Source organism: Mesoplodon mirus (assembly GCF_964341445.2).
Source record: "Mesoplodon mirus genome assembly, chromosome: 2".
In the NCBI taxonomy this organism is placed as follows: Eukaryota; Metazoa; Chordata; class Mammalia; order Artiodactyla; family Ziphiidae; genus Mesoplodon; species Mesoplodon mirus.
In genome coordinates this window covers 39561510-39577947 of record NC_138977.1, presented here as the reverse complement: position 1 = coordinate 39577947, position 16438 = coordinate 39561510, and the positions used below count along the sequence as shown (strand labels likewise).

At 38.4% G+C, this 16438-nt stretch overlaps 1 protein-coding gene across 1 annotated transcript in view; it reads left to right on the top strand.

The window, feature by feature from the left end:
- LOC309815740 (COP9 signalosome complex subunit 4-like) overlaps window positions 1-14464 on the top strand; it is a gene marked incomplete at its 5' end in the record, with an annotated part of 46877 nt that extends 32413 nt beyond the window's left edge. The window contains 4 exons of the mRNA XM_082642716.1: window positions 1814-2044; window positions 6548-6663; window positions 8830-8914; window positions 13944-14464. Of these exons, the coding sequence (XP_082498842.1) occupies window positions 1814-2044; window positions 6548-6663; window positions 8830-8914; window positions 13944-14077 (566 nt within the window). The 3' untranslated portion in view covers window positions 14078-14464. The remainder of the gene's footprint in view (window positions 1-1813; window positions 2045-6547; window positions 6664-8829; window positions 8915-13943) is intronic.
- Between the last annotated feature and the right edge of the window lie 1974 nt (window positions 14465-16438).

Here is a 16438-nt window from a genome sequence, read left to right as displayed (position 1 = left end):
TGACCCCTTCAGGCTCTCTTCCCGCCGCCAACCCCAGTCATCTCCCCGAGCTCCGACTGAAACCCGAAACCCGAGCCTCAGCTCCCAGCCCCGCCCACCCCAGCGGCCGAGCAGACAAGCCTCTCGGGCTGGTGAGTGCCGGTCGACACCGATCCTCTGTGCGGGAATCTCTCCGCTTTGCCCTCCGCACCCGTGTTGCTGTGCTCTCCTCCGCGACTCCGAAGCTTTCCCCCTCCACCACCCGCAGTCTCCGCCCGTGAAGGGGCTTCTAGTGTGTGGAAACCTTTCCTCCTTCACGGCTCCCTCCCACTGGTGCAGGTCCCTTCCCTATTCTTCTGTCTCTGTTTTTTTCTTTTTTCTTTTGCCCTACCCAGGTACGTGGGGAGTTTCTTGCCTTTTGGGAGGTCTGAGGCCTTCTGTCAGCGTTCAGTAGGTGTTCTGTAGGAGTTGTTCCACGTGTAGACGAATTTCTGATGTATCTGTGGGGAGGAAGGTGATCTCCGCGTCTTACTCTTCCGCCACCTTCCCCCAGCTCCCTCTAGTTCAGTTTTTAATGTCATCAGTTGTCATGTATTTTTTCACCATTTAAAGGTCCTTGAAGGTATAAATGGAAACTATGAAAATCAAGTTTCCCATCTGAGAAATGTTTGTTCATCTTTTATAAATTTTTTTTATTAGAGGAAGAATGCATGTTCATTGTAGAAGTACAGATAAGCAAGAAGAAGAAAATAACAACTATAACTGGAATCACGTGTAACATTTTGGCCTATAGTTGGCTCTCCATATCCAGGGGTTCCTCATCCACAGATTCAACCAACTGTGGATTGAAAATATTTGGGGAAAAAAAATTCTAGGAAGTCCCAAAAGGAAAACTTGAATTTGCCATGTGCCAGCAATGATTTACATAGCATTTACATGGATAGATCATCTCTAGGTATTATACATAATATACAGATGATCTAAAGTATAGGGGAGGATGTATGAAGGTAATGCAAATACAACATCACTTTACATAAGTGACTTTTGCACCTGCAGATTTTGGTATTTATTGGGGGGGTGGTCTTGGAACCAATCCCCATTGGATACTGAGGGAATGATTGTATGTCATAGTCTTCACAAATGAATATACAGTTGATCCTCATTATTCACAGATTCCACATTAGTGACTTTGCCTACTTCCTAAAATTTGTCACCCCCAAATCAGTACTCCAAGTACGATGCTTTCACAGTCATTTGCAGACATGTGCAGAGCAGCAAAAAATTTGAGTCCCCCTGTTTATGTTTCTAGCTGGGATCGAACAAGGCAATGCTCTACCTTGTTTCAGCTCTCATACTATAAACAAGCGTCGTTTTTGTGGTCTATTTAATACCACATTCTCCACATTTTCATGCATTTTGTTGGTGGTTTTGCTGTCTAAAATGGCCCCTAGCATAGTGCTGAAGTACTATGTTGTGTACTTAAGTGTGAGAAGTCTGTGATGTGTCTTTTGGAGAAACTACGTGTGTTAATTTAGGTAAGCTTAATTCAGGCATGAGTCATAGTGTAAGCCATGAATTCAATGTTACTGAATCAACAACATGTATTGAATGTGGTGCCTTTAAACAGAAATACACAAAACAAGGTTACATATTGACCAGCTGACAAAAATATTGTGACCAGAGGCTCATGGAACCTAACCCCATATATCCCCTAGGAGCAGGAGTTGAGTATTCACTAATACACTGTTGGCAGCAAATTTATACAACATAGCTACCAGAAATAACGAGAATCAACCTGCATATTTTAGTAGGCAAAAATGGGGTCATAAAAAAGATTGCTTTTCATTGAAAAAACAGATTGTGAGAATATGTGATGCTCATTTGTTCCCCTTAGGACAGCAGCGTTCTCGGATGCTTGCTACTCTTTTTAAGGATGAAAGGTGCCAGCAACTTGCTGCTTATGGAATCCTCGAGAAAATGTACCTAGATAGGATCATCAGAGGAAATCAACTTCAAGAATTTGCTGCCATGCTGATGCCTCACCAGAAAGCAACTACAGCTGATGGTAATGGTTACTTCTTATAAGTATGTGGTAGTAAATATTGAGGTCACACTAGTAGAACATATGTTAAATTTGGAGCATCTTGATATCTTTCTGTAATATTTCTATGTAACACTTGGTAAAAGAAGGAGTATTGACTGAAGATGAATATTATACACAGATACGAGTCTGAAGTATAAGAGTAGCTCTATTGGAAAGCATTTCGTAGAATAAAGCATTTTTTGGAAACTGTAAGAGCAGAAGAATTATAGGCTAGGCTTATAGCGCGTGTTTTTTTTAAGACTCAAACCATTTGATAAGTACCTTAATCTTAAACATCAATTTGTAACAGAGCATAATTATCCAGTCCTATTTTAGACAGAGCAAAATTTGGCACAATAGCTTGCCCAAGGTTACTGAAGGGAAAGTGTTTCCAATAAGAATAGAACTTGGTGTCATGTTTCCTAGTATTTGCTTAAGTCAGACTGCCTTTGTTGGGAAAGACTTTTGTAATAGGTGCTTGTTCATAACATCAATTATTTTATGTATGTTTATCTACAGAGGTTTTAAAGTAGCTTATAACAGTAACACACATGATAATAAAAATATAGATGTAGGCCACCAGAAACATGGAAAAGGTCAAGACAAACATGCAGATCTGTCAGACTCATCGCCTTGGATTCACTGTCATCCCATATTGAAGAGAATCTAACTGTAAAGAATTATTTATGTAAGATTTGGCTGAAAGGTATATACCTCACCAGTCTTACTGACCTGAGTTAAACCAGATCATTGAAGCAATTATATTGACCTATAGAATTTCTTTTATTTAATTGTACTTTAAGAAACAAATCAATTGATTATTATCTTTCTGTCTAAAGGAGATATTTATTCTATAGGATATTCTTTATGCAGATCCTCAGAAAAATTCCTTTTCAGCCTTAGGATTAGTTGTGATTCTCCAGAGCAATTGATTTTTTATCTTATTTAAACACTGTGAGTTGATAAACTGGTTGGTTTTCTTAATTTTTTTAAAAAATTATTTATTTATTTTTATTTTGTGCTGCTTTCTGTCTTTGTTGCGGCACGCAGGCTTTCTCTAGTTGCAGTGAGCCAGTGCTACTCTTCGTTGCGGTGCGGGTGTGCGGGCTTCTCATTGTGGTGGCTTCTCTTGTTGCGGAGCATGGGCTCTAGGCACACGGGCTTCAGTAGTTGTGGCAAGTAGGCTCAGTAGTTGTGGCTTGTGGGCTCTAGAGCGCAGGCTCAGTAGTTGTGGCTCACAGGCTCTAGAGCACAGGCTCACTAGTTTTGGCCCATGGGCTTAGTTGCTCCGTGGCATGTGGGATCTTTCCGGACCAGGGCTCGAACCCGTGTCCCCTGCATTGGTGGGCGGATTCTTAACCACTGCGCCACCAGAGAAGTCCTGGCTTTCTTAATTTGATGGGCTGCTAGAAAGTTTAAAAAATTAAATTTGTAGCCCACCTGTAGTGTGTGTGTTTTGATTGTTTTTATTCTTTTTCTTTTTAACTTTTAAATTTTCTTGTCTTCTGTGTATTCTGAGCAGCTTTAAATAAATTCTTTTGCAAGAAGATGTCTGACAAACAAAAGCTAGATAAATATGAAAGAGTTTCCAGAATTGATGTAGTTGAGCTTCACATTTGACTTTGAGCTTTCTGGCCATGAAAAAAAAAAAAGATAATATCAGATAATTCTTTTCTCAAATGAGGGCTACTCACTAGGATCTCGGAGAATGCAAATGATTTTCAAATTTCTCATAGGAGACTATGTATCAGTATATAGAACAGGCATTTTGTCTTCTTCCTCTTTCGTTTTAGACTTTATTGCCTTCCTTATTTATCTTTCTTGGACATCTTTGTTTATTGTCATTACAACCCTAGGCTAGCAATCTTGAGACATAGCTTTGTTGTTTTTATTACAATTCAGTGGTTTCAGTATACTCTGAGTTTTACAATGTAACAACTAGTCTACTTTCTGCTCTATAGATTTGCCTGTTCTGGACATTTCATATAAATGGAATCATACAATATATGATCTTTTGTGACTGACTTCTTTCACTTAACATGATGTTTTCAAGGTTCATCCGTGTTGTAGTGTGCATCAGTACTTCATTCACTTTTATTGCCAAATAACATTCTGTTAACCACATTTTATTTCTTCATCAGTTAGTGGACATTTAGGTTATTTTCACTATTTGGCTATTAATAATACTGCTGTGAACATTCATGTAAAAGTTTTTGTGTGGACATAAGCTTTTAATTCTCTTGGATGTATATCTAGGAGTGGAAGTACCGGGTCATGTGGTAACTCTATATTTAGTCTTTCGAGGAGCTGCCAGACTGTTTTCCAAAGTGGCTGCACCATTTTACATTCCTGCCAGCTGTGTGTGAGGGTTCCATTTTCTCCATATTTTCTCCCACACTTGTTATATTATCTGTCTCTTTGATTTAGTCATCCTAGTGGGTATGAAGTGTGGTATCTTATTGTGGTTTTGATTTGTATTTCCTTGGGGGCTAATGGTGTTAAGCACCTTTTCATATGCTTATTGGCCACTTTTAAATTGGGTTATTTGTGCTTTTATTATTGAATTGTAAGAATTCTTTATATATTCTAGATCTTATTATCAGATAAATGATTGGCAAATATTTTCTCCCATTCTGTGTGTTGTTTCTTCACTTTGTTGATGGTATCTTTTGAAACACAAAAGTTATTAATTTTGATGAAGTCCAGTTTATGTTTTTTCTTTTGTGGCTTGTGCTTACAGTGTTGTATCTCAGAAACCATTGCCTAATCCAAGGTTATGAAAAGTTGTTCTATTTTCTTCTGTAAGTTTTATAATTGTAGCTCTTATATTTAGGTCTTTGATTCATTTTGAGTTAATCTTTGTATATGGTGTAAAGTAGGGGTCCAACTTAATTATTTTGCATGTGAATATTCAGTTGTCCCAGCACCATTTGTTGGAAAGACTCTTATTTCCCCACTGAATTGCCTTGCCATCTTTGTTGACAATCAGTTGACTGTAAATGTGAGTTTATTTCTGGACTCTAAATTCTATTCCATTATTCTGTATGCCTGTCCTCGTGCCAGTACCACACTGTCTTGGTTGCTCTATCTTTGTAGTAAGTTTTTTTTTTTTAAGTTTTAAGTTTTGGCTGTGTTGGGTCTTCGTTGCTGCACGCGGACTTTCTCTTGTTGCCGTGAGCGGGGGCTACTCTTCATTGTGGCATGCGGGCTTCTCATTGTGGTGGCTTCTCGTTGCAGAGCACGGGCTCTAGGTGCACAGGCTTCAGTAGTTGCAGCACGCGGGCTTCAGTAGTTGCGGCATGTGGGCTCAGTAGTTGTGGCTTGCAGGCTGTAGAGCGCAGGCTCAGTAGCTGTGGCACACGGACTTAGTTGCTCTGTGGCATGTGGGATCTTCCTGGCCCAGGGATCGAACCCACGTCCTCTGCATTGGCAGGCAGATTCTTAACCACTGTGCCACCAGAGAAGTCCCTTGTAGTAAGTTTTGAAATCAGAAAATTTGAGTCTTCCAGCTTTGTTCTTTTTCAAAGTTGTTTTGGCTTCTATGGGTCCTTTGAATTTCCATAAAGATTTTAAGATCAGCTTGTCAATTTCTGCAAAGAAGCAAGCTGGGATTGCACTGAATTTGTAGATCAATTTGGGGAGTACTGCCATCTTAGCAGTATTAAGTCTTACATATTTTCCTGTTTATTTAGGTCTTTATATTGGAAAGTTGCTAAAAAAGTAGATCTTAAAAGTTGTCACAAGAAAAAAAACTATAACTGTGTGAGGTGATGATGTTAATTAACTAAACTTCTAGTGGTAATCATTTCACAATATATACATATATCAACTCATTATGTTGTACACCTTAAATGAATACAATGTTATATGTCAATTATATCTCAATAAAACTGGAAAGGAAAAAAAAAGAAGTGGGTGAGCCACATCTTCAGGATGGGGCCTGAGGTCCATAACTTTGTCAGGCCCTGTATTATCTTACTTAAGGGAGGATCCTATGCCTGATATCTCATGAAGGGATCCTGCCTTCCAAACATTTCTCATGTTTGCCTCAGAGTGAAGTGCTTGTGAAGTGCCCGGGGGAATAGAGATCTTTCCATTGAGCAGTATTTTTTGACTTATCAAGCTTACAAACAGCAGGATTGTTTGCATGATTGTTTTGCTGCTGCTTGCTAATAAAAGTATGTGCTTATAGTAAGAAAAGTTAGTGAAGTTGATAGCTAGTCCAAGGAAGCAAAACCCCAAACCCAGAGGATTAAATCTGTCCAGCTAGTTAATAAATACTTGCCAATCATTTTCTAAATGTTAGTTATATTTAACTGCATGTTATTCAAAATGTATCAAGGGATTTTGGTTACTTTTAAAATTTTGATAGGAATAAAGGCAATGATTATGAGTTAGTACATGCTTAGAAAATTTTTAACAAGATGCATCTTTTAAGAGTGTAAAACTAGTTTCAAAATTATAACATTCTTATTTATATTTAAGGTTCTAGCATCTTGGACAGAGCTGTTATTGAACACAATTTATTGTCTGCAAGCAAATTATATAATAATATTACCTTTGAGGAACTTGGAGCCCTTTTAGAGATTCCTGCAGCTAAGGTATTTTCTTATTTCCAATACATAAAAGGAAGTTAAGAGACTAAATTATTGACATAAAGAGAAAATAAAATATATACAGTTGGACCTCCATATCTGCGGATACAAAACTTGTGGATATTTTGGAGGAATATTTTGGAGGGCCAACTGTATTCATTGTACTACTACATTTTATATAAGGGTCTTGAGCATCCGTGGATTTGGGTATTCATGGGGGCTACTGGAACCAATCCCCCATGGATACTGAGAGATGACTGTAACTGATAAATATTGGCAGTTGCAACAAAAATATACATTAAAAGCCTAAGGTAAATGGAAATAAATTATTTGAATGTCAAAATAGTACTGTAATGGAATTGTCTTTGATTTTTTTTTAAGTTGTATTTTATGGTAAAGTGACCTAGAATGGAAATCTTAAAGGGGTTCCAGGTTATGATACCCATTTTGTAAGAATATCTTTGTTTAGTATCTAAGTCCACTTCATAGTGGTTTCTGATTTTTAACTAACATTTGATCTATGCCTTAATTCTTTTTTCTGCCCTAGATTGACTCATAGTTTAAAAAGTTCATCTCTTTGAGAGAATGACTATGGTAATACTCTAGGCTATTCTATTGTAACTTCTGTGCTTGATTTAACTTAAGAAGTTGACTGAGTTATTAGGGAGTTAATTTTATTCTTAGTCATGATAGCATTTGGTTGGCTATGTATAGATTCCAAAAAAGTACTGGTCGTATTTAGAGAGTATTTCAGGTAACATCTATAAAACATTCTCTTAATTTTAAATAACAGTAAAAGCAAGCAATCAACCTTACTTTTACCTAACTTGTAGAACTTTTTTTTTAACATCTTTATTGGAGTATAATTGCTTTATATTGTTGTGTTAGATTTTGCTGTATAACAAAGTGAATCAGCTATATGTATACATATATCTCCATATCCCCTCCCTATTTTACCCTCTAAGTGGTCACGAAGCACCGAGCTGATCTACCTAAGCTGATCTCCCTGTGCTATGTGGCTGCTTCCCACTAGCTATCTATTTTACATTTGGTAGTGTGTATATGTCAATGCCACTCTCTCACTTCATCCCAGCTTACCCTTCCCCCTCCCTGTGTCCTCAAGTCCATTCTCCACATCTGCGTCATTATTCCTGTCCTGCCCCTAGGTTCTTCAGAACAATATTTTTTTAAGATTTCATATATATGTGTTAGCATATGGTATTTGTTTTTCTTTTTCTGAGTTACTTCACTCTGTATGACAGACTCTAGGTCCATCCATCTCACTACAAAACTTGTAGAGCTTAGAGTCATGTAGTTATGGTCACATCCCCTTTTATCTGTTAGTGAAATTGTAATTTAGTATTTTCTAATACAATTCCTTTATGTATACACATTCAACACACAGTAAAGGAAGTGGAACAATTTCGGAACCAAGGCTTCAGTTACCATTAAAAGATGCTTCCTTTTTAGGCTTTGAGGTATGATCCCTTGCTGAGACTTAGGGAAGTGAATATATTTTTAACAATAAATGCTAGTCACAGTCTGTTCAAGAGTGATTTAGGGTTGATTGTGAAGATGGTCAGAGTTACTAAAATGACTGTCACAACCCAGTTTGCTAAACAGACAGTAAACATGAAGTATTTCTTTAGGAATTAGGTAGAGAACCTTTTGCTCCCCTTTAATGGTCTTTTAAATCCTTTCGTTTCCCTTTTAAATTTGAACGTTATTCCTCCTTCCAATATTTTCTTCAAAAATATTACTGTCTTAGAGAGTTTTGGGGGTGATAAATACTGTGAAAACTGAAATGAAATAAAATAAGAAAAGCTAGGGATTTTTTTGAGATGTGGATCCCAGTGAGAGGAAAAATTGTTAGTTTGATTTTGAGCAGAGAGAAAATTTGGTTAGAAGGCTAGATTCTTGCTTAAAATCTTACAACAAGAAAAACAGATCCCAATTAACTTAAAATAATGGATTGTACCCAGAAAGAATTGGGGGGATATAACAGACAGATTTACAAGATTTACTCTTGTAATGAATGGCAGATGAACACATACGTAAGGCTTAGTGATGGGTAGCTAAACCAAGAGCTTTCAGTTCTCTTGGTGAGAATATGTGAATAATTAGAAATGATAATTAAAGTGTCTTAAGAATTTATTGTTTTTTTTCAAACAGGCAGAAAAGATAGCATCGCAAATGATAACAGAAGGACGTATGAATGGATTTATTGATCAGATTGATGGAATAGTTCATTTTGAAAGTAAGAAGTTTTGCTTGTTTATATCATAATGAAATGGCAGTGAAGTGTTGTACATTTGTGATTAAAACATGTTGAGCAATTTCCTTTGACCCAGAATCTTCCTATGGAATGAGCTTATTTCCCAAAGTAATAATTTAAAATAATTTTTATGAACTTATATTCATGAATCTGATTAATGCAGCATTTTCTATGCCATGGAAAAATTTGAAACTGGAATTGTTATATTAGTTCACTCATGAATTACTCACCAAACATTTATTGACCACATACCGTGTATTGGGCATGTAGAAAAGACAGTTGCATATCCTGTTCAGCAGCTCACTAAACTGATGAAGGCAGACAGGTAAGTAGATCTCTTGTCTTTCTCATTGTCTAATACCTCCTCAGCCCTCTTCCCACCTCATTTATGCCCTGGACCTTACCGAGAACCATTCCACTTGTACAGTTTTAATTTGAAGTATCCCACTCTGACCATGACCTTTTCCCAGCCTTTCTAGTGGTCTTTCTCAGGTACTTCAACCTCACCTCTTCCTTGACTGCATTGGAGCCTCTGGTCTATTGACTTTCACTTTCTTTCAGTCAGCTCAGCCCTTTTTTTTTTTTTTTTTTTTTTGTGGTACGCGGGCCTCTCACTGTTGTGGCCTCTCCCGCTGCGGAGCACAGGCTCCGGATGCGCAGGCTCAGCGGCCATGGCTCACGGGCCCAGCCGCTCCGCGGCGTGTGGGATCTTCCCAGACCGAGGCACGAACCCGTGTCCCCTGCATCGGCAGGCAGACTCTCAACCACTGCACCACCAGGGAAGCCCAGCTCAGCCCCTTTTAAACCTTTACTGTTCTTCCTATCCAGCTTAGATTTCATGATTCATCGTGAATCGTGAAATCAGGATTTCAATCATTTTCATGATTCAGTTACTTCTTTTACAGATGCCCCAGAACACTTGCCTGCGAACTTTCTGTTCCTGCTGTCCAGCAAAACTTCACCTTGAATGAACCCATTCTCCATCTTTCCCATGCCTGTACTTGAGTAACTAACTAACGTTGCTGGAGAAGAGTCAGAGCACCAGACAGATTGATAACACTGCAAAATTCAAGGTCCTGGATTCTCGATGCTGCCCGGGATTCTTGATACATTTCTCTAGTCCACTTTTTCCGTACTCTGCAATGACGATATCAAATTTCATTTTCCTAAACCTCTGACTTTTCTCCTCCTTCACTCTCTGTTCAATATAGATCTCATTCTGTCTTTTTCTTCTTTCGTGTTATATGGGAGATGGTTTCCATCTCTCTCTCCAGTTCTTCCTCTTGCACTTTGGATCCCTTCTCTGAACTCTGCCACTCCCTGCTCCAAAAAAGAAATCTTTTTTAGGAACCTGAGCTTAGCAATTATTTTGTCTATTTTCATCCTTTTTTTCTCTGTTGGCTTCTTTTTATTGATATTTAAACATGGTCAGGTCTCTTCCGTTTTAACAAAAATCCTTTTATCTTTCAGGCTTCATCCTGACTTCTCCGAATATTGAATAGGGTTGATCACTCACTCCGTTTTGAGTGCCCCCGCCCCTTCTTGACTTCTGTCATCTCCTTCACCCTATTCTCCTGTTTTCCCTCCTATTTCTCCAGGTATTCTTTCCAGTTGTCTTTGTAGATTCTATAGTGCTTTAACTTTAAATATTGGGGTTGCTTGGGACATACTCCTCGGCCTTTTTCTCCTCACTCTACTGTTACCCTAGGTAATCTCACCTATTCCCATTGATTCAGTTACCATCTCTATGCAGACAGCGCTTAGACTTCTAGTGTAAATCTCCCTTCTGAGTCCCAGGTTCAGTGGCTCTAATTGACTAATAGGTGTTTCCCACCTGATTGCTTCGTGGACTTCTCAGAATGAATATACCCAAAACTGAATTCACTGTCTCCTCCACTGCCTGCCTCCCAAAACAGCCAGCCAGCCAGCCAGAAACTACACTGTTCACTTTCTCCAGCATTCCTTATCCTTGACCCCTTCTCTTCTTCACTGCCCAGAATCCTTCGAATTTTACCTCATAGTGTATCTGGAATCCTTGTACTTTTCTTCATTTCTTACTGTCACCAGCCTGTTCTGAACCCCCAAAACCCCTTCTGGGCTTAAGAAATAGCCTTTTAGCTTTTCTTCTCACATCTACAATAGCTCCTTTCTAGTCCAGTTGCCCTAGTAGAGCCAGAGGGATTGTGATCTTTTAAAAATGCAAACAAACAGAAAAAAGAAATAAAAAACAAATTATTAAATGTTACTCTCTTCCTTGACATGCTGATGAATGGCTTCCCCACTGCTTGTAGAGTAAGATTCTACAAAGTCTCCAAAAGGTCCTACGTGATCCTTTATGGTTTTCCCTTGCCAATCCAGCTCACAGGACTTTTTGTTTTTTCCAGCCTTGTAAATTCTTTCCCACTTTAAACATTCCAAAATAGTCATCCCTCTCCACAAGCAGCCTCTCCAGCCATCTTCTATTTGTCCCCATGTCTTAGTTTGAACAATGTTAATCAATAATGATTTTCCTGACTTCCCAGGTTAGGTATGGCTTTAAGTTATACATTCTTGTTACCCTGAATTTCTGAATTTGTCTAAATGTCTGTTTCTGTTAACCAAGCTCAGCTTCCTAGTGATAGATATTAAGTGTCTCTTGTTCTCCATGGTATATCCAACATCTTTTCCAGTGCCCTGCACGTTGTAAGTGGGAAATAAATAATTATTGAATGAGCAAACACAATGTATGATGAAGAGTATAGCAGAGGCGTCACCAAGTAAACACAGTTTAAATTAACATATACCAACTTGATAGAATATGGGATATTTTACTTTCTAATTTTCTTAGATTTAAAAACTACAATGGTAAATCTGCTCATAATGAGAAGTAAAACATTACAAGGATGAATAAAGGAAGAGTCTGTAATGTCTTTCCACTTTCACCTGCATTCCTCTGATCCCAGCTGCCTGGCATAACTAATGTCAGTCTAAAGTCTCGTGTGCCTTTCTACATGTTTATATAGATAAGTAAAAACATGTAGGGATTTTTTAAAGTGGCATTATACTTTAATGTACATAGTGTTCTATGAAGTGTTTTTTTTTGTTTTTGTTTGTTTGTTTGTTTGGGGGTTTTTTTGGCCACACTGCTTGACACGTGGAACTTCCCCGACCAGTGATCTAGCCCATGCCCCCTGCAGTGGAAGCTCAGAGTCTTAGCCACTGGACCACCAGGGAAGTCCCAAAGTGGTTTTGTTTTTTTTTAAGTTAATGTACCGTGAATATATTTGTGAGTCACTAGATATAAATCTAATTTATTTGTTTTAATAGCTGCATAATATTTCATGGAGTTCAACTATTCACCTGTTGATGGACATTCAGGCGGTTTCCTTGTGCGTATCTTTATATACTGGGACACTTAGTTCTATAGAACAGAGTCTCAGAAGTTGGTTACTTTGCATCAGAGGATATACATGTTTTGATTCTTAATAGCTACTGCCAGTTTGTTTTCCAGAAAGGTGTAGCCATTTACACTTCCACCAATATGAGAGAATGAATCTTTAAGAGTTGGATATTCTTCTTCTTTTTATCTTTTGCCAATTGTTGGGGGGAAAATAGTATGTTATTGTTTTATTGTGCATTTCCTTGGCACTAGTGAAGTTTAATATCTTTCCATGTATTGGCCATTAGTATTTCCTTTTCTGTGAATTCATGTTAGTTTTTCTTGTCTATTTCCTTCCTTCCCCCTCCACACCTTTCCTATGTGTGTTACAGATATTTTTCTCTTTCTGTCCGTTGTGTTTCTGTAACAGAATGCATACCATAAACACATTTAAAAGCTCTTTTGCAGCCAAATATATCCATTTTTAATTTTATGGCTTTTGTGTTTTCTGTATTGATTAAGAAAGTCTCCCTCCCACCTAGAGGGGTGGGAGGGAGACACAAGAGGGAGGGGATATGGGGATATATGTATATGTTTAGCTGATTCATTTTGTTATAAAGCAGAAACTAACACACCATTGTAAAGTAATTATACTCCAATAAAGATGTTACAAAAAAAGAAAGTCTCCCTCATTTTGGGATAAAATTAATATTTTCCTAAAATGTCTTCTAATATTTTATTTATTGTTTTATATTTAGAAATTCAATCTGTCTGCAGTTCATTTTTGTGTATAATTTTAAGGCATGGTCTAGTTGTTTTTTTTTTAAAGATGGATTGCCAATTATGCAAATATCATTTATTCAATAAAACATCCTTTCTGATCTTTGGCATATATTAGGTTCCACATATATGTTCGGATCTATTTCTGTACTCTATTTGGTTCCATTGATCTGTAACAATATTAGGTAATAAATTTATAGTAAATTTTACTGTTAGTAAAGCAATACCTATTCCTCCACTACTATTTTTTAATTGAGTTGAAATTCACATAACATGAAATTAATCATTTAAAAGCGAAAAATTCAGTAACATTTAGTATGTTTACAGTGTTATGCAACCACCATCTCTACCTAGTTCCAGAACATTTTCATCTTCCCAAAAGGGAATCCCATGCCCCTTAAGCAATTACTCTTCATACCTCTCTCCCCAACCCCTGGCAACCAATTTCTATTCTGTCTCTATGGATTTACCTGTTCTGGATATTTGATATGAATGAAACCATACAATATGTGACCTTTTAGCTTCTTTCACTGAATGTAGTGTTTTCAAGTTTCACTTTCTCCAGTGGGTGGCAGTGTCTTACGAAGCAGTAGACATTGGTGAGGGAACAGGTGGCCTCAGTGAAGTTGTCTGTCTGACTGCTGCAGTTGAGGTGGTTTGGTTTTATTTTGTGTTTTTTTGTTTTGTTTATACTTTGTGCCAGTGATTGGGGTACTTTTCTTAACTATTTCTTAATTAGCTTAATTTCATTAACTAAGATTTTTGGAGTAAACTTTTAAAAATCAATGTTACTGTATTTATCTTCTAACTCAACATTCACTGTGGTTGCAAAGGAGTAATTTCAACTTTGTACATTATACCTTTTTTCTTTAGCACGAGAAGCCCTGCCAACATGGGACAAACAGATCCAATCGCTTTGTTTCCAAGTGAATAACCTTTTGGAGAAAATCAGTCAGACAGCACCAGAATGGACAGCACAAGCCATGGAAGCCCAGATGGCTCAGTGAATCCTTGCAGACCTTCTGTGCACATTACATCTTTCTCCATGTTGTACAGATTAATTTCACTATCTCTCAAAAGCGTTTGCATCATGACCTTACATATTTCCATCCCTTTTATGCTGGATTCAATTTAAAGAAGACATTATTAGAACAGGAAGTACAAGCATTTAAAAATACGTAGTTCCCATTTATTCAGGGTCTCTGTATCAGGCTAACTCAGATGTTTTGAAAGCTTTTTCTTTAAACAGAGTAGGTGAAGTATCTGTGGCTAAAAAGTTTGGGATTTGTGATAACTTTGTAGTTATGTAAAACTTAAGTGCTTGGTGCCTCTCCACATGTGGTTATCTAATAAATGGAGAAGTGAGCCAAATAAAAGTAGTACTTTGTTTTTAATTAGTGACCAGTGTTTTGTTCCTTTTTCCTTTCAATTCAGCAGACAATTATTTATACCATATGCAAGAAATGCACAGATAAGCCAAAAAGCCTGTTCTCCAGGCATTCACAGAGTCACAGAGCTAAGAGTCAATATATGAAATACTTGTAGTTGTACCAAGTACTAGAGTACACAGGCAGGAGCTTTTCATTTAGCAGAGAGAGATCAGGGAAGACTCCTCAGGATTATTTCAGCCTTGCTTTATAGTGAAAACGGGGAAGAACTTTTAAAAAAGAGTTTGGGGGCTTCCTTGGTGGCACAGTGGTTGAGAGACTGTCTGCCGAAGCAGGGGATGTGGGTTCATGCCCCGGTCTGGGAGGATCCCACATGCCGCGGAGCCACTGGGCCCGTGAGCCATGGCCGCTGAGCCTGCGCATCCGGAGCCTGTGCTCCACAATGGGAGAGGCCACAACAGTGAGTGGCCCATGTACCGCAAAAAAATAAATAAATAAATATAAAAAAGTGTTTGTAGGCAATTACCAGTTTCAGCTCCAGCATATAAGGCGCTGAAGTCATCACTCCATCCTCACAGCAAGACACATGCCACAACATGCAAGGACAGATGGATAATGTAAGCAGACAGATTGACATTTCAGAACTATAAAATTTAAAAAAATATAGTTGATATGCTAAGAGAGGATGGAGAAAATTGAATCATAAGAAAAAGGCTGAACAGGTGGAAAAATCAATGCCTTTTCTTAGATCCGAAGGAGAATTGAGGTCATAGGGCAAACCACCACTCCCAAACTGGAGAAACAGCCAGATAGAATCACATTAGAGATCAACTTACCAGGAGCAGACCTGCTTGGGCCAGTAACTGATATGAACAGTGAAATGGTAACTTTGACAAGTTACTGGATGCTAACGGGCTTGACAGTTAAAAACCCCACTCTTGGGCTTTCCTGGTGGCGCAGTGGCTGAGAGCCCTCCTGCCGATGCAGAGGATACGGGTTCATGCCCCGGTCTGGTAGGATCCCACATGCCGCAGAGCAGCTAGGCCCGTGAGCCATGGCCGCTGAGCCTGCACGTCCGTGCTCCGGAACGGGAGAGGCCGCAATGGTGAGAGGCCCACGAACCACAAAACAAAACAGAACAAAACAAAAACCCCACTCTTAGGAGAACCTCCACACTTTATAGGATTTATCCCCAGGAACCCCACCAAGTTCTCATGATTAAGATCAGGGATCCCCTTGTGTTTCAGGGGAGGAGAAGGTAACTATTTTGAAATACACCCATATCATTTTCCATGACAAAGGCCTGCCCTCTGAAGGAAATTACTCTACCAGAGCCTTATCTCACCTGGGGATAAGCAAGTTAGACAATTTCAGCCCCCTTTAGCTTTCTAATATCATGGGAGAGGAGAAAAAAATGTCTAAGAAATACTTCTGAAGGTCACAGCCCAGGGACCCAGGCCAAATAAAAGACAGAGATATAAGATTATTGAATGCTTCCCAAATACCCTTCCACCATGATAACAGAGTTCCAGTGTAGTATCTGTGGAGTATGACTTAGAGCTCCAAGACAGACTCTTCAACAAAGAATTCTTAGGGAAAAAACACAACAGGGAAGAAGACAAAACAACAAGGAAAATAGAGGAAACAAGCCTCTGCCACTTAGAGCTACAGAAAACGTTAAGTACTGCCTAGCTCCTATCTAGATTCACATAAAACCTTATACTAAAAGCCTAATTGCCTCAGTTCCTGTTTCCTGATACATCATGTCTGGCCTCCAACCAAAACATTACAAAGGATGATAAATGGCAAGAAAAAGCACAATTTGAAGAGACAAATCAAGCATGAGAACCAGACTCAGATATGGCAGGGATGTTGAAATTCTCCGAACAGAACAGAAATTTAAAACAGCTATGTTTAATTTGCTAAGGGCTCTCATGGAAAAAGTAGACAACGTGCAAGGACAGATGGGTAATGTAAGCA